Genomic DNA, 18,469 nt, shown 5'->3' on the forward strand with positions numbered 1-18,469 from the left:
GACTCAATGAAGAAATATAAAATATCTTCCCTGAGGTGGTCTCCCTAATGAGACAAGTGTCCATCGGATACCCTACAAAATCTTTCCAACATTACTGATTATATTCCCCAAACTGTCCTTCGTATCCCCGTGGCAATCTTGTGGTTACTGACTGTGCTTTCTAATCCCCTCACTTTCCCTCTTATCCCCACCCCCGCTCCCATCTAGCAACCCTCAGTTTTTCCTCTATGTCTCTCAGACTGTTTCTGGTTAGTTCATTCATTTATTCTTTTCTTTAGATTGCATATATAAGTGAGATCATGTGGTACTTGATCACTGCACTGCACACCTGAAGCTGAAGCTGAACAATAATAAATGTCAACTACAATTTTATACATATATACAGTTACAAGAAGCGGAGTACAGCATTAGGACTAGAGACAGTGGAAATGTAATGGCTGTGTGTGATGTCAGAGGGGTAGTGGATGGGGGGAGGGGGATTGTCACTGTGTGAGGGATATAAATGATAAACGTCTGACTATTACATTGTTTTGTGCACCTGAAACTAATTTAAAAAAATACTGATGTAAAAAAGAAAAGTGAAATAAAACGAGAACCCTGAAACAGTCTATTCTACTGGTCTCTAAGATCTTTAAAATAAAAATTAAAAAAAACTTATTTCTATATCAAAGACCACCACAAAACGCATAAATTGCAAATCTGAGAGTTGTCCATAAGCAAAGAAATACTTCTTACATTTAATCACATTGCTGGGAAAGAAATCGTATTATTCTTCAGCTGGGTAATATATCTCAATGCTTGGGAACCTTAAACAAGGCCGTTTATGACATCAAAAACTAAAACAAGTAAAGAGCATAGAGTCAAAAAGTTTAATTTTATCACAATTGTTTTTAAAGTCAGCTATAATCTTGACAAATATTATGGGTTAAGTCTATAACAAGTCTCTAATTTCCAAGATACAAAAGGCAATAAATATACGTTCAAATTTAGCCTAAAAACAAGATTCTAAATCTAATTACCTGTAGTGTAGCTTGGTTTCAATATTTCCAATATATGTATAATTCTTAAAATGCTACAAGAACTCATATAGTAAGAAAGTTATTGCTCACTGACTACTAACCAGCAGTTCTTCACTGACAATATACAGGTGTGTGGAACCTTCGAGCCTTCACGCGAGTCCCCTGAGGGCCGGCCTGCTGGTGCTGACGGACAATCGGGGATGGTGCCATGATGGCACTGGTCCTTTCTGGTGGGAGGAGGTACAGGCAGGTGCCGAAACACTCCAACTGAGCTAGACATGAAGCTGTTTCCCAGTAGCTCAATAAGTGGTCCTATTTCTTGCGGGGAAACAGGATTGTCACCGGGTATCTGGGACACCTTTACCCCAAGGCAGTAAGATCAGCTCACTTATAATACAAGCTCCATTTCGTGGTGCTGAACGTCCTCCACGAACAGCGAGTTCTTCGATCCTTCATCTTCTTCCAGAGCATTCTTCATGGCTTTCGAGTTACATTGTCATTAAAATAAGTCTTCTGAAATTTGTGCCAAGTACAATCATATTACTTCTTAGTGATAACAGAGATTAATTTCTTCATTAACTACAATTCTATAAAGTTTCAGGCCAAGCTCCTTTGTCTTGGTTTAATTCTTGGGTATAGCTGTAAGAGAGTTTATAAAATATTTACATACTGTACAGACATGTGAGAGTATAACAAAAATCACAAGAAATATTGGGGAGAGGGGGGTGATGGCACAGGATAGAAATTAAGCTAAAGAAAGGGCTCTTTCTGCCATGTGAAGCATCTCAAGCTGTTTGAGGACACAGAGATTCACACTGAGCAACTCTCCGAATCAGCCATTCTGTAAGGACATGCGAAAGTCACAGAGTCCCTTAACGCTGACCATACCACGGTGCAGTGATGTAAAAATCCATGACGGCGAAGCGTGGACTCAATCTGCACGACCTGCTGACTGTAAATCAAGGCTCCTATGGCAAACAAAGTGCTGACGGTGACTGGCAGTACATTCCATAAGCTCCAGCACTGGCACTGTCATGCCAAGGGACGAGATAAGAGATTCAAGTCTCTTTTAACTTGGTTCACAGTGGACATAACAACTGTGTCATGGGACTCGAGGCTGTCAGGAACGAAATGCCACAGACTAAAAGTCTACAGATTTAAGGAAGGATAAGTGGGGTGCTTTGTTTCAGGACTTTGTGGGTTTGTGTTTTCCGTAACAAGGGCTGGAGCGGAGGGTGCAGGTCACCAGATCTCTGGTCTTAAAGCCAAGAGCAAGTCAAACTAGTCCTTCAACTGGCAAACTAAACAAAAGCCTCCTCCTCCTTCTCCTCCTCCTCTCATAGACAAAGGGGAGAAAAGCTTTACTGAAAGAAAGCAGAGTCAGACTTCTAGCCAAAACTGGAAAACTGACTGGCAGACCAGTGTTATACAAAGGATTATTTTTCTCCGAGAAAAGATTTTTAGCCAATACCATATTTTAGACTCGTATCTGAGCCTTTGACTAAAAATGTAACATTTATGCAATTTCCTTTTTTTCAACCTCAAAGAAACCAAAAAAAAAAAAAAGGTGCATAGAGGCCACTTCTATCCAGAAAAGATTTCCAAAGGACGAGTATTTAAATGTTAGATTGAGATGGAAATCTTCAGTCCAGTCTGTTGATTTCAGAATCTTTTGAGAGTCATACACATGAAGCAGAACTGAGTCTTTGGCCAGCTGCTTCCACACATGGGGACGGACCATTCTCCCACGTGTCATTAACCACAGGACCTCTTTGTTAAATTAATATAAGACTCAAATAAGCAACTAGCTCTCGGAGGTAGAGCTTTTCTCAGAAAAGAAACTGCAAAAGTCGAAGTGGTTATTTGCTATTGATGTTTGTTAGAGACGGAAAGTGGCTCCCCACAAGACACTGCATGTCTCTGGGGTTGGAGACGCTGCAGAAGCAAACTGGGGTGCTTGAAAGAGAACAACCTTTATATTTCTACTTTCATCCGGTAAGTTGAAAGCTTTTTTAAAGGGCTCGATGCCTAATTTTTTTCACTTTCATTATGATCACACGAAGGCATATTGCCTGAACCCCAAATGTGTGTTTAATAATAAATTCTGCTATCTGGAAGGCAGCAGTCAGGATGGATGAAGTCATTCATGCTGCACATCAGACAAACGACAATGGAGAAGGGGGAGTCAGGACGAGAAGACACTGGTCACAATCCAGATAGCCAGGTCCCGACACTGGAGTCATTTTAACCACCTCCACAGAAGGCGATGCCACTCACGGACAGAACCCCGGTCACGGCCTCAATGCCAGAGCAGAAGCTCAATGTGGGCACAGACCACGTCTGTCCAACACCAATCAATGTATCTCCCATCGGCTACATATTAAACACCTGCTTTATCCTCGCAACAACCTTAAGGAGGCCACCTTCTCCAGCCCTCCCCCATCCTTTGTGCTGCCCTGGTACCCACATCCTACGTGCTGCCGGGGATCTGGGGATGTGGGGGCCAGTGCCCCTGAGCTGTACGCCGTGAGCTGCAGGTGACGTTGGCCCTCCCCTCCCTCAGACACCCCTCACTTCCTCACAACAGTGGGTTTTGTGAGCACTGGTACCTTTCACCTTATACCTCGGTCTCTCACTTATCTTTATTGTTTCTCTCCCTCCTTTTCACATGTCCAACATGGCCCCTGTGCACACACAACCAGACGAGGGAACACGGGAAGTTGTGCAAGAATCTAATGCACTTCCTGTCTCCTCTTTGTTGCCTCTGTCCGACCACACTAGCCTTTTCCCTGAAAATACTCCTGAGAATCTTTATCTGATGACAGCACTCCCTTCGCACTAACATAGAAGTGTTACTCATTTACATGTGCTTATATCTTATTTTCTTGGTTTTCGTGAAACTTAAAGAGTAGAGAAAGAGCAAAGAATTTTGTCTTTAATGCCCTATGCGAGGTCACTACCAAATTTGCAAATCCTGATTTAAACAAATTTAAAATTTACGCGAAGGTCCTAACAAATTCAATTCCCATCACATTACCCAGTTACCTTTACTCTAGACCGCTGGGCCTGGCAAACATATAAACGTGCTATTGATCATAATAGGAATCACTGTGAATGTGGCTGTAAGTCTCAATCTAAGACCATCAAAATTTTCTAATCCATGTCTCATTAACAAAGGGCAGTGAGTTGCACTGTAACCAAATAGTTTTCGCAAAGCTCCTGACATCAAAACATCATAAGGGTTGGAATAACTTACTCCCAGCAGATTGCGTGGAACGTATCCCTCCTTCTCATTCAAGCGCGCCCACCACCATTCAATTTCATCTTCGTCTTCCCTACGGATGATTGTCATGCAGTCTCCCTCTTTCATGGGCAGCTCGTCGTCATTCTGAGGTTCATAATCCCAAAGAGCATAAATGACTCCTTTATTCATTATGCCCATTTTCTCCTGAACTCCTATAATCAGGATGAGAAGAAACAGCACAGAATATGTAACTCGAAGAATGCCACCCTTAAGAACTTTTAGCTATCACGAGATGTGAAATACAGTGTGGGGAATATAGTCAGTAATGTTGTGAAAACTATATATGGTGTCCAAGGGGTACTAGATTTACCTGGGGGAATCACCTCATAAATTATATAAATGCCTAACCACTGTGCTGTACACCTGAAACTAATATAAAAATAATATCAAATGTCAACTATAATTTTAAAAAATGTACGTACAGTCACGGGATATAAAGTACAGCCTATGGACTATGGTTAACGGTATTGTAACAGCTATGTACAGTGTCAGATGGGTAGGAGAGTTGGTGGGGTTATCACTTTGTGAGGGGTGTAAATGTCTGATCACTAAGTTGTTTTGTACACTTGAAACTAATAATAAAAAAAGGGGGGGGGACCTTTTAGCTATACAAAACCAAAGGAGTATAAAAGAGTACACGCTGGAATATTAGAACTTATAAACATTCAATAAATAGACTTCCCGGAGCAGGAGGAGACCAAAGCCAGTGTGAAGGGCACATATGAAAGGCCCGTTGACGTGTGTGTCAGCTCTACCACAGCTCTACAAACGGACAGACATCCGGGCATCTCCGAAAACCAGCATGACTCAGAACACAAAACTTTCGCAAGCCCGGGAATGAAAAAGAAGGGTTCGAGTCTGGGATATTAAAAAAGGGAACGATATGCCTGTCAAATTTCAGCCTACTCCTAAGTGTAGGAACGTGACTTCATTCTTTCCCTGAAATGTAGGGAAGACAGAGAAAAAACAGCAGAAATATTTCATCTATTAAAGCAGTCTATATCAATTTCCAAATGGGGAAAGATTTTTAAAAAATTATATAATATGCAAGAACGTAGAAATATGACTAAGTATTTTAGACATGATATAAAAGTCTGCATATAACCAACTCTAAAATAATGAGAATTTGAATTCTAGAAGATAGTGAAATCCACAACCTGGAAAGGGAAAAACTCTTCAAACGTGCATTTTCCACCAGAGTTACTATCAGATATGCAAACTAAACCTTAAGTGTCACCTTTCTCCATTGATGCCTTCCTACCCTACAGGGCAGTGCTAATAACTGGCATCCATCACTTTCATCAAAGGGCAGGCAATAGGAAAGCAGAAGAGAAGGAAAGGAATTAGGCAATAAAGGTCCTGAATGATTCAAACCTCACTATTATTTTCACCTTGGTTTTTAGAAAAGCCAGGAAAATACCTGCTTGCTTCTGAATAGTCAGGTTTCTCAACTTATGTGAACACTATTCATTATGAACTTATTATTCTGATATCAATTAATATGATGTAGCATGCCGTATTCCTCTCTCTCTCTCTCTCTCCCTCTCTCTCTCTCTCTCTCTCTCTCTCTCAATCTCTCGGCAAAAATGAAACAAGAAATGAAATTGTTGTTTTCCAAAATATGGCCCTGACAATCTAAAGGGTCCGATTTCTACTAATGGGGACAAGTAAATTTCCAACTTTCCTGTTTAAATAAAACATGCAAAGCATGACAGCTAGATTCAGCGGGACAATGATACTTCATATTACTATAATTCCACAAAGTTTTAAAGCTGGCCAGACTCATTATCTGTTTGGGATGGGGTAGGGGGTAGGGAGAAATTCTGGATACTTTAGTATACTCAAAGTATCAACTCAAGTCTCATGTCTAAGAAATCATTAGGAATGGAAGAGAATTTCTCATTAGAGAAAACATGCTCAATATCACTGGTAATGTGGGAAATGCAAACTAAAACCACGGGTCAACGAGAACACGGAGCATAAGGAACTCTGCTGGGTGTGCTTCTCTGTGACCTAGCAATTCCACTTCTAGACAGATACCAGAGATAAGCACAGATATGTCACAGGCGCAGTGTTTACAGCTGACTACATAAATAAACAGCCTGATGTCTGTCAAAAGTAGAATAGAAGGATAAACTGTGCTATAGTCATAAAATGGGACAGTACAGCACAGTAAAAAGCAACAAGAGCTACACGCAACCACACACATGAAATCTCTAAAACAATGGTGAATGAAAAAAGCCACAGAATCACCAGTATGATTTATTTTATAGAAAGCTCAAAAACAGACAAAACTAAGCAACATTAGTTAAAGGAGTCATATGCACATGATGTAACTATTTTTTAAATGGAAGGGATGAGAAACATAAAATTCCAGGCAAGTCACCACAGATGTGACAGGGCTTCATCAGGGTAGGGCACACGGATCCCAGCACATAGAATGGTAATGTGTGTTTCCGAAGCTGATACGCGATACTCACCGTTGCCAATCTATTATTATTATTATTTAAACCGCACACCTATGTCAGAAACACTTCGTGTCTGTAATATAGTTCATAAATGTAAAGAGTCTCTGACCAGATGTTCCTAAATGTTTTTTAAAAAATCATATTCCATATTTTAAATAGAGCTCAAGGTGGCCAATACATTTAATTAAATATATATTAACATACTGATTTTAAAATATCTTAATATATCAAAATTATTCTTTGAGGCAGAGTTCAGCACATAAACAAAAAATAATCAGAAATAGCAAAATAAAAACTGGCAGTGAGAGATGAAGAGAACTTGGGGTTTGTGGGTCTCCCTCTGACCCTGTCCCTTCTCACCTAGAGCCTGGAAACAGTTACTAACAGAAAAGAAGGCCTATGTCTTTTAACCTCAGGGGTCATTTAATCAACTGGCAAAAGAGTTCCTGAGCGACTGAGTGGTATGGAGTCCAGGGACTCCCTCATTTCTCACTCTATTTTTCCCTTGTCAATTCCTCTCAAGCCAAACCATAATAAAAAGAAAACTGACCTCAACATCTGAGACTTATAAATAAAAAAATTTTCCTTGTAAATAAAAACGTCAACCAACCTCTAGCCATCTCAAACACCCAGTCCATTTTTCTCTAGGTACAGAGACAATGTCACCAATAAAAATTATAAATTCAAAATTAAGAAAACAAAAAAGTCACAAAATTAGCTCTCAAACGTGTTGCCTTTATTTGACTTTATGTCCAGTTTGATTTAGCAGGAACACCTGGGTCAACTGGGTTCTTATACCCACACTGCGTCTCTTGCTCATCTTGCAAAGATACACCGTCACTCACTAAGTACTAAACAAAGTCTTAGCAGAGGGTCTTTTGATGGTCAAACACCACTGACGTCATTAGATCAGACATTACGGCCATTAGCATCGGTGTCTTTTGTATTTGAAGACGCCCCTGACGTTCTGTTCCCAGGCATCCCCACAAAAGCTGCATTAATGCCTGTGATCAAAGCTAAGGCTGTCCTCTATTCAATGCCCAGGACTACACGCAACACAAAAATGGTGTTCCCAATAGTAAAACGCTCACTGAATATACCCCTGAGATACAGGGTAAATTCACGCAGAGATCCAGACATCCGAATGGAACGGTTACCTACCGTACAGGAACTGAGAGCACTGGGTGTAGCCTTCCTCCATCTCCTCACACTTGTCGGCAGCGGTCTGCATGTCGCTGTAGGTCATGGCAAACACAGCAGCTCCTGACTCCACCAGAAACTTGCACACCTGGACGTTGTTACAGGAGGCGGCACAGTGCAGGGGGGTCCTGCAGGGGGAAGACGCAGCCGAGGTTGGCAGTGCCGTTCTAGGCTGAACGACACCTGCTGGGCTAAGGCACCTGTGAGGAGGCTCTTGAGTCTATCGTCTACTAGGCCCTGCCTTCCGAAAACCTCTCACGCAGCTGTTGTTTTTTCAATCAGTTAAACATAGGTACTTGAGCCCATCAGAGAGTCATAGCCACAACGGTCAACGTCAGAGCACTGAACTACTCGGGGGCTCTTTGTATTCCTCCAAAAAAGAACATATTATAATTTAAAACTAAAAAAAAAAAAAAATACAAAATTTACTATCCACTCTGTAAGAGTTATTGGGGGGTGACAGTAACTTATTAGACTCTTTGTTATTTAATAATAATCCAGTATCCTATGAACAATATTCATCATTTATAACACAAAATGCTTTTTATAACACAAAATGCTGTTTTATGTACACAAAATGCTCCGTGAAAAATGGATCCGTGGTCAGATATATTTGGGAAAGGTTATAAATTGTAATTTATCCCCTCTTGTCCAATATACACAATGGACATTCGTATATTAAAGACTGAGAAGTTTCAGGACATCGGTGCTGCAGATGGGACGTTGCCTAAATCAGCATTTCTCAAATTTGCTGAAGCATAATTAACTGTGTACCGCTTTGAGACATTTTTATTATTTAACTACTAAATATTTAAGAGTCCATCTGCTTCCAAACTGGGAGTGAGATGACTGTTACATGAGGGCATGTAATGCCTCAAAAAGGCCCACCCATTTCTCCTTCAAGATTATGAGTGGCATGAGGTCACCTATGGATACACTTCTGCCAGCGCTGCTTGTTCACAGCAGACACAACTGACATTTGAGTGCTGTTTCCAGGCCATCTTACCATCCATCACTATCAGCAGCATTTACATTCACACCAAACTGTACCAGGAATTTCACAATTTCTGTATGCCCGGCACACACAGCATTGTGAAGAGCTGTGATGCCTTCATCGTTAGGCAGGCTTGGGTCATCAACCTATAACAGCAATAAGAAGGGCGACCGTCACTCAAATTTTTTGTCACCTGAACTGTCACTATTAACTAGCTCTTTAGGATCATGAAGACAGGAACAGACTCTTGTGGTATTTTGTTTTTAAATCATAATTAGAACCTACAGGAGCCAAGAAAACTATACCAAGAACAAGTCTAGAAATAAGACAGACGGAACAGCCACATTAAGTAGGCACTCGCTATAAAAAGGTTTTTTAAAAATTGAAGAAGTACCAGAAACTATATCCTTATAGTTATTTTTGTTTATTTATCCTCCAACTTCCCACCACAAATTAGTGTCTAGTAGAAGTGACATTTTCCATGGAAAGGAAGAAAGGTCAACTAAAAATATTTTAAATAGTAGGCTTCTGAAAAATACAGACCGCATCTGTAATTCAACACTGTCTAGTACAAACCATACATGAGCAATTTTTAAAGGAGGGTAATGATCTCCTAGAGGGAAAAAAAGGACTCTAGCGGACCGTTAGTAAAAACTGAACTTCAGTATTATTGAAAATTTTAAACACCTTTACAATAGCAGAGTCTGTTTTGGAGCATGCTCAAGTGTTTCTCTTCACAACCCCACCACCCCCAAAAGAAAGCAATTTAAAAATACAATTTCTCCACTGTAGCTTTCTGATTAGAGTTTTAAAACAAACTACAATACAAGGTTGTGTTTAAGAAATTAATGAATTAAATCATACCTCATAAATAATTCTCTGTACAAGGTCAAATTCTCCCTCCAAAGATGAATCTAGAAGTAAGGCAAGGGGGTTGAATTTCACCCTCATTCCATGAGCAATTCGCTCTGAACCAGTTTTACGCAAGTTTGTCCTTTTGCCCTGCAGAAGAAATGCATGGGAAATTAAGGATTCTGGTCTAAGCAAAAGAGACCAACAACAACGAAAGGGGAGGAATAACCTATCAGTTGAGTCAGTAAAAGACACTTTACGAATACATATGTTTAGCACTTTTTGTACATTATTCATAAAAGTATATACAGAGGGTGTCAAAAAAATGTATACACATTTTAAGAGATGTTATTCATGTAGCAATAGTTCACTGTAATCAGAAGTGTCTGGACACTGATGGTAACCACTTTCAGCACCTCTTGTAATTGCAGACGTCAAACGTGACCATATGCTGAGTATTACAATTTTAGTACATTTTTTTCCTTTCTTAAAATATGTATACATTTTTTGGGCACCCTCTGTATATCATAATATGTAGCTTGATGAATACACCCTGTAACAAATGAGAAGAACTTAACCTTCTGAAACCTACTGAAATCACATTTGGTAATCCATTACAGTATAAACTAAGAGTATAATCTCCAACAACAAGTAGGCTGGTTTCCTGTCAAGTACCAAAATTAGCCCAGATTGGTCTTTAAATTACCTACCTAATCTAGTATAGCAAACCCCACACGGTTCAATTGGGCAAGAGCACAACTCAGAATTATGACAGCTAATAATTACTGAATGATTACTCATTTATTCCTCACGACAACTCTATTACCCCCTTTTATAGATAAGGAAATTAAGGCACACAACCAGTCAACATCAGAGCTGGAATTCAAACTCAAGTAATCTGGCTTCTTTGAAGCCCTTCCTTTTAACCATTTCGTGACATAATGCCTCCTTTCAGGGAAAGCATATCATTAAGGTAAACAATAAAGATCAGTTTGCCTGAAATTTAACTATACTTCAAGATACATGAAGGAATTAAGCAAGTCTTTCTACATTTTAATGTCAGGCTTTAAAAAATAAGGTAAAATTATTAAGACGAGATCGAACATCCTGTAAAATGGATTTCTTAAACACATCTAACAAAGTGGAAATGATTACTAAGGTGTGATATGCTACACATGTCTATTTTATTTCAAATGTGGAAAACCCCTGAGTTCTGAAAAACATTAAGTGCCAATCAATATATTTCACAAATGTGCAATGGCTAAAATGCTGTTTCTTGAAAAACGGAAGTGTACACATGATATGACTATAATAATACAACTGATAAGGACACCTGCCATCTCCACTTTCAAATCAAAGCATGAGATAGCGGCTTCTATTTTATTTAAACTAAGAAGGAAAAGGTAAATCTCTTTCCTAGGAAGAGAATAACAGAATCTTAAAAACAAAGTATGATTTTTTTTTTTTTAACAAACTCTGGTTTTCTTTTTTCTCTTTGAAACTATGAATTATTTTGGCACAAGAACAAAAGGAGAGGGGAAATAACAAAAGTACTAGATGTTAAAACTTCTTTCCTTTTTGCATGGGTAACACTCAAATGAAGAGAACCAAGCTTCAGGACTTGGAGGGACAGAGTTGTTTAAAACGTGTTAACCTCTACCTTAAAACATTTTTTCCTAGAATCCAGTGTTTACTAAATAAAACTTTTAAGCAAATGTTTACTGTAGCCAGTAGCTAAAGCAACTTTGTGGATAATCCTTATCTTTGAATACTAACACATCTAAAAGACGTAATAAGGCATCAAACATATAAAGCACTTTTCCAAAAATTCTTATGATATGCTGTTTTGCTTTTGACCAGGTTCAAAAAGTTCATAGTGTAGCATGCCACTGGAATGAAATGACTTCAAATTAAACTCTGAAAAAGCTGACTTTCTTTAAAGACAATCTGGGATTTTTATCTTCTCTCATCTATTTCAAAGCGATATATAAACTTCCAAATAAAAGCTTAATATTTGGAAGGAGTGTGGAAGACATGCCCAAATCAAAACATACAAAGCTTCAAGGTAACTTACAAACCTTCGGGGTATTATGCTACCCAGAGACTTCACACTACGTTGAAGGTAAGAAAGAGGCTAAGGAGATGTCCACCCCACCCTGCCCCCATTTCATCCAGAACCCTTCCAATTTTCTCAGTGTTAGGAGTTTGAGGTTCCAGGTAAATATTTCATTAAAAATAAATTTCACTGCTAGAAAAAGAAAAGTTTGAAAGAGTGATATCAGCAATGAGAGAAGTTGAACCATCTGCCTGGGTTCACAGAACTAAACTAGGGACGGAAATTTCAAATCCCGGTCTTCTCATCGCCAGTCAAGTGTTGCTTCCCTAGTATGTGACATCAGCTAGGTAAGAAAGAGCAAATGTGGTATTTACAGGTACAAGAATAAAACACACAAAGAAGGATTCTCCCGAAAACACAAAAATGTTCTTTATACTAAACATAGTAAATTTTGAAAACATTTTCGAAGCTCCACTGTGTGCCAAGGGAATTGTACAACACAAGGCAAACTGTACAGCACCTTCGCTACTACAGGCAGCTTAAATACACACCTTTTGCAAATGGCCCTAAGTGTTTGCTGGGGTTTCACTGGGTTCTGACAGTCAACCACCCAGAAGTGTGACAAGGCTCCCGAACGATCATGAGGTACCACATTACTCACAGGAGGCAGAGACACCTGCCCGGTGATTTCAGGCGGACGCATGTTCCCGGAGTCTTCTCCTGGCCCCTCTGGTTCCCCCGATGGGTATGGCGGTGGTGGGTATGGGGGGTATTCCTCCAGGTATACGTCCAGCAGGTGGGGAGCCTCTGGATTTGGTTCTTCCACGCTATTCTGGAAATTGGGGCTGCTGTCTGGGACTCCTTCAGACACATAATCAAGGCCCGGAGAAGCGGCTGGCATGTCACCGTTCTCTGTACTGCCACTCCCGGCTTCCTCTGCGGATACTGGCTCAGGAAGCAGAGACACCACCTCCTTCTCTGGCTCCGCATGCAAATATGGATTCTGGATTTCCACTGGGTTTTCTGAGCTGGCAGTCCCTGAGGTCGACTTGGGCGTGTATGATGGCACAGAGATGGTCTCCATGGCAGCGATGGTGGTCCGCTGATACAAAAGCTTCTGAATATTCGGCCCGTTAGGACCCTCTGGCTCCGTAATCGAGCTCCGTTTTTTCAGTGGCCGTGGTGCGTTCGACAGTTTCCTTCGTAGGGCTTCTAAGTCAGCATCGCTCTGGTTTCGGTAAGGGTTCGATAAGAAAGGCAACAATTTGGTTGGGCTGAGCGGTCGAGGAATTCGTTCATTTTCGTGGTTCTCCTGAATTGAAGAAACGGGCTCTGTTTCCGGTTCCGGACTGCCGGGTGGGCCCTGGCTACTGGAGTAGATGTTCTCAGGGTGCTGCTGCTGATTTTGGGCACTAGCCACCACCGGCTTGCCATACACTAATGGAAACAGAAGAAGAACACTGATTAGGAGGAACTACACAAAACTGGCAGGTAGCAGACACAGCTAACAGAATTAAAGCCCCTTCTAATTTCGTATTTACCATATAAAGCCCTCCACTACAACTAATTTTTTATAACAAAGGACAAAGCAAGGCTTCCATCTTTGCATCATAAACTTATTAAAGAATCAAAACCCCCAGATTGTAACATGCATCATTCATTATTTTATGTACCAATAAGAAAATGCTGCCAATTATAACTGTAAGGAACTGACTATAGTATCCAAATTTAAAATATCAAAATGTAAAAGGAATTCAGAATCAATGAAAATTGGTAATCCTTTCATATGCCCAGATTAAAACTAAATACACACTAGCCCATCTTTCATAATTTTCAAGAGTAAATCCATGTGAGAAATGGTATTTGGCTTACAAAATTACTAAGAACCACTTACATTTACCAAAACTAATCCCCTTAACATTCTGATTGTATCAAAAGTATCTAATTCCCGAATTATCATATTAGCAGTTTTCACTGAGACCAATGAAGAGTACAATGTAGCATATATATTAATTCTTTGCAGTCTAATTATGCCATTTTAGACCACAATTGCATGCTTATTTCATGACTAGAAAGCCATTTGCCTTCAATCAAAACACGGTGAATTTTATTCCAATCCTATAAACTAACGAATGACTCTTAGAAAGAGCCCAGCTAATGACCAGATTACGTATGTTTAAAACAAAGTAATCTCTTTATGTTTTTATATTTAACTAGTGGCTGTGCTCTCATTAGAGCAACTTAAAATTCAGCAGAGTGGGTTATCCCTGAGTTCTCGGCTCTGAAGGAGCTCATGGGTGAGAGGGAAACAGATGCCCACAGGTAATCACAACACAGAAAGCGGTGTCTTTCCTGTAGGTTTTATCCGTCAATTTGACTCATCTCTTATTTTCATAGTATTACATTTTATTCATCTGTTATCATCAGTGCCTACTGCAGTAGCTGACGTTTCGCAGAAACTTAAGTTTAAACTCCCACTTAAGAGAAGCCACAATTAAACAAAACTCTCGAAACAAAAGCCTGGGTCAAATAGGGACAAGTCATTTGGCTCCCTGACAGACGACAGCTCTGGTGTAGGAGTTACACACGTCACCTACGCAGCTGAAAACAAGACTGAGGACCTTACCACTCGAAAAGTGTGGCCCTCTGGATTGTGTCTTAGTCAGCGCACTCTGCACTGCCTGCTGGAAGTTTTTTCCGGGAGCCTGATGCTGTGTGTACATGGAGTAGATTGAGCTGGCTGCCACAGTCTGGGGTTTCCTGAAGTGGGGAAGAAGGGCGTCCTTGGAAGGCTGAGGAGTGAAAGGCCGGACAGCGGCAGCAGGTGGGCTTTCTTGCTTAGAACCTGGAAGAAGAGTTTGGTCTTGGCCGACAGAAAGGACGCCGGGGGACAGCAGGGCCCTCTGGGGCTGCCCTGCTGTTTTGGGTTTATGTCCTATGGATGCAACAGCTGCTGACAATTGCTGAGGGTTTCCATCTGGCTTCAGGTCGGATGGTGACTGATTCGTTTGTCCAAAATAAGGCAAATTAACCTGCTTGGGTTTTGATGGAACAGGAGGTGGTACTTTTGCCACATTTTTATTTGCAGCCTGTAAGACACACGCACACACACACACACAAAGCCAATAAAAGTTCTGTATAACTGGGCACACAGATGTTCCAGATAATGCTAGCTCTACATTCTTAAACCATTAAGAAGTTTTAAACCTGAATTTAATAAGGGACTTTGGTAATGCACTCTAGTGCCTGCCCTGTACGACTTCCTCCTTGGGCAGCACTAACTGCCCACTTGAAAACTTCTGCCTCACATAGTCACAGACAGTGTCGATACTGGGAAACCACTCTTGTTCATCAGAGCTTCATGCAACCTAGGCCACTGTGGTAACAAACCCTTATCCTGGAGCACGTAGCTATCATCTGGTTGTCAAAGGACGGGATCCTAACAGCTAGAAGATTCACCTTCAAATCACTTCACGTAACCTCAGCTCCAAATTTTGAAGAGACAAAGTAAATGAACGGCACAAACACGATGTTCTTCAAGGCACTCGTATTTTTTACAAAATCACAGGAAATATGACCCAGAAGGAAGCATGTCTGTCATCTTCCAAAATGACACCACAGACAGACAGACAACGGAAGCGGAAATAACAGACTTCTCTTACATTTTCTAACCTTCCAGATATAGTTTGGCTTTTCCTGCTCTCCCTCGTGTAATACTTTCTCTCTCCTAAAAACTGCATTAGAATTACCACTCAAGTTCAACCGGGGACTGTCCGAAGTACCTGAGCATCCCGCGAGATATCTTCACTACTCTGGTTCTTCCGCAGAGCCCCAAAGGACGGTGGGGCAGCAGACTGGTCGACCGCGTCAAACATTGAAAAGGGACGGACTTTCTTCTCCTTCTCCCTCAGCGGAACCTCCCCATCGTCAGCTGAAGAAGACAGAAAAAAATAAAACAAAATCATGCTGATAGTCAAACGGTTGCAGATGAAATTTCTTATTCATGTGTTAAGTTTCTCTCTCCTCACCATGTCTTTGAAACTCTGTACCCATGGAATACTAAACTAAGTTGATTAAAAAATAACCCAAACGCTACAATGCTGGTACTACCTTAATTCCCTGGCCAAATGACAGTGTTCTGGAAATAAATACTGTCTGGAGTTTAAACACACTAGAAAATAAACTACTTAAAAAAGAACACACAGCACCTTTTAGATGGCCAAAATAGAAAGTTCCGGAGCAGCAAAAATGAACCTCACCTTGGTCTGCAGCATTCCCAGAGCTTTTCAGTGCAGAAGCGGAGGCGTGGCTCGGGAAAAAATCTGCATTTGGACTCCAATCAGGGCCAAGTGGATGGATTTTAGAGCCTAGAATGCAGAAAAACACCTAAAAATAGCCCAGCCTTCTAAAGAGATTTTTGATGGTTCGTTTGGCTGCTAAGAAGTTTAATCTCTAAACACAGCTTTAAATTTTAGACTCACAACAATCCCAATAAACTTATTTAGAAAATATTAGATTTTATATTTTAACTGAAGACCTTCCCGCCCCCGACTCAAACAATTTAAAATTAATTGTGGTAAACAGAAAGTCTGCTTGAACCAGCAAGGATACATTACTCTTCACACCTAGAAAACGATTTCCAACTTAGCAGACCACGGGCTCAGAGGTGCGTCTTCCTTAATGACATGACAAGGACGCATGCACCACAAAAAGGCAAAAAAGCAGATTTTAACCCAGGACTTGGACCATAGTCTCACAAATCAGTATCCTCAGGTTTTTTCTACACTGATATTTAGGTTTCAAAGCCACAGCTTTAACTGTTCCTGACAGAAACAAAAGAAACTCTTCCTACAATAAGACCCAGGATAGGAGGCACTATTGCTTCACGGTGGTAATTTATGGCAAAATAATAAGTAACTTTAAAGTTAGTTATTTTTGGCACATGACAGTAGTCAGAGAAAAGAGACAATACTGGCTATTATGTTTTCCTCCTGGGGTCAGAATGATAAGGTCATTAAAGAATGTTTTCACCCTGATTTTCCTACAGTTCTCCCTTCCTTTCCTCCTCGTATTACAAAACGCTGGCTCGCACCTCCCCACGTGTCTCAGAACTACACAGAATGCAAGATCACTCGCCGGGGCCTCTGTGATTCTCACTTTATTTCCCAACAAGATTTATTCTAAAAATTATCAACAGGCAAATTCTCATGCATAAGCACATATGAACAGAAACACCATTTATCAACAGAGAGGACTCACCACTTCACGCTCTGCAAAAGTGACACCAGTAACCACATATATGGTGTTTTTACACCAAAAGGAAAGTTCTCAAGTTACTGACCTCAGATCAAAATTTCCTTATTCACAAGAGGGAATTCAAAATAATTTTCAGATTTGAAAAAATACTCTATTCTATTTCATTTCCTGAACAGAACTGTATTATTTAGGATTAAGAAACTTATCATTGCACTAGTGAAGACTACAAGGAGATTCTTACAACGTAAATATGAACAGGGGATAGGAAGACATTCTTTCAAAACTCAAACCTGGGGAAAATCAAGAGTGAGGATGGGAGAAATTAAGCTGTGCAGACCTGAAAATGACTTGTTTTTACCTTTCGTTTGGGAAGCGGCCCCGGATCTCATGTTGGGTAGTGTGTGTACTTTCATGGGTCCCTCTGCAGGCTGCATGGCCAAGGGGCCATCTGGCAGGGCTGGCTTCACCAGAAGGTCAGGCCTGGGGGGCATCCGTGGCATAGTGGACGACTGGATGTAGGGCCCGACGGCAGCCACGCGGCTTGGTGCTGACACCCCTTGCTGAGGCAGATGTCCATCAGGTGAGACCTTAGGAGAAAGCACAGGTCCTTTAGTATTACAAGTCAACTATAAGTCGGATTGGATCACACTGAGAAAAGGCCATGAAATTCTCATAATGTTTAAAAATTAGCTCTTCCAGGATCCAGCCCTAGAGATTCTAAGAAACCTCCCCAAACCAAAGCACTGCACCATGAACTCTCACCCACACTTGATTACAAGCAGAGCTGCACAGGGAACGGCATTAACAAGTGAAAGAAGAGCGGACTGTCTTCTGAGGAGCAGTAGCCCGTTCTCTCTTCTGAGGGAGCACTGAATAATGATTCTGAAGAAGCTGCGATGACAACTGACCTCACTGGGCTGGTCATCTTTCCCCTCCTCCTCAGCCGGTTATGGGACAGCCCACTTACGGAAAGATTTTCCTTTTGCTGTAGCGCCGCCTTCTTCTTCCACAGCCGGTCCCTCAGCTCATTCACACGCTTGTCCATGACTGCCACCTCTGAATTGCGCCTATTCAAACACTCCCTCTGTTGTTGCAGCTTGGCATTCTGCTCTTGATTCAATTTGTTTCTTAACTGAATAAAATGGGGGAAACAAAAAGGTAGCCAAGGAGAAGGAAGAACAATTTCTCAAACAGATAATCACTTGGTGAACTATTATATGATTTCTGAACGCGTGAGGCCCCCTCCGCCCGTCCACACTGCTCATCTCATGGTTTAAATGTAAGTGTCAGACGCAGACCACGGGCTGTGGTTATGAGAAA

General features: G+C 40.9%; 1 protein-coding gene across 5 annotated transcripts in view; it reads right to left on the reverse strand.

The window, feature by feature from the left end:
- Positions 1 to 245: 245 nt before the first annotated feature.
- TP53BP2 (tumor protein p53 binding protein 2) overlaps positions 246 to 18,469 on the reverse strand; it is a 144,978-nt gene continuing 126,754 nt past the window's right edge. For all 5 annotated transcript variants that reach the window (XM_081039072.1, XM_081039073.1, XM_081039075.1 and 2 more), the window contains 11 exons: positions 18,117 to 18,281; positions 17,508 to 17,736; positions 16,153 to 16,260; positions 15,676 to 15,824; positions 14,520 to 14,982; positions 12,555 to 13,330; positions 9,850 to 9,987; positions 8,998 to 9,131; positions 7,953 to 8,119; positions 4,276 to 4,475; positions 246 to 1,658 (listed from right to left, as the gene is read on the reverse strand). In XM_081039072.1, coding sequence (XP_080895198.1) covers positions 1,617 to 1,658; positions 4,276 to 4,475; positions 7,953 to 8,119; positions 8,998 to 9,131; positions 9,850 to 9,987; positions 12,555 to 13,330; positions 14,520 to 14,982; positions 15,676 to 15,824; positions 16,153 to 16,260; positions 17,508 to 17,736; positions 18,117 to 18,281 — 2,571 coding nt within the window. In that variant the 3' untranslated portion in view covers positions 246 to 1,616. The remainder of the gene's footprint in view (positions 1,659 to 4,275; positions 4,476 to 7,952; positions 8,120 to 8,997; positions 9,132 to 9,849; positions 9,988 to 12,554; positions 13,331 to 14,519; positions 14,983 to 15,675; positions 15,825 to 16,152; positions 16,261 to 17,507; positions 17,737 to 18,116; positions 18,282 to 18,469) is intronic.

This window comes from Rhinolophus hipposideros, assembly GCF_964194185.1.
Source record: "Rhinolophus hipposideros genome assembly, chromosome: 26".
Taxonomy (NCBI): domain Eukaryota; kingdom Metazoa; phylum Chordata; class Mammalia; order Chiroptera; family Rhinolophidae; genus Rhinolophus; species Rhinolophus hipposideros.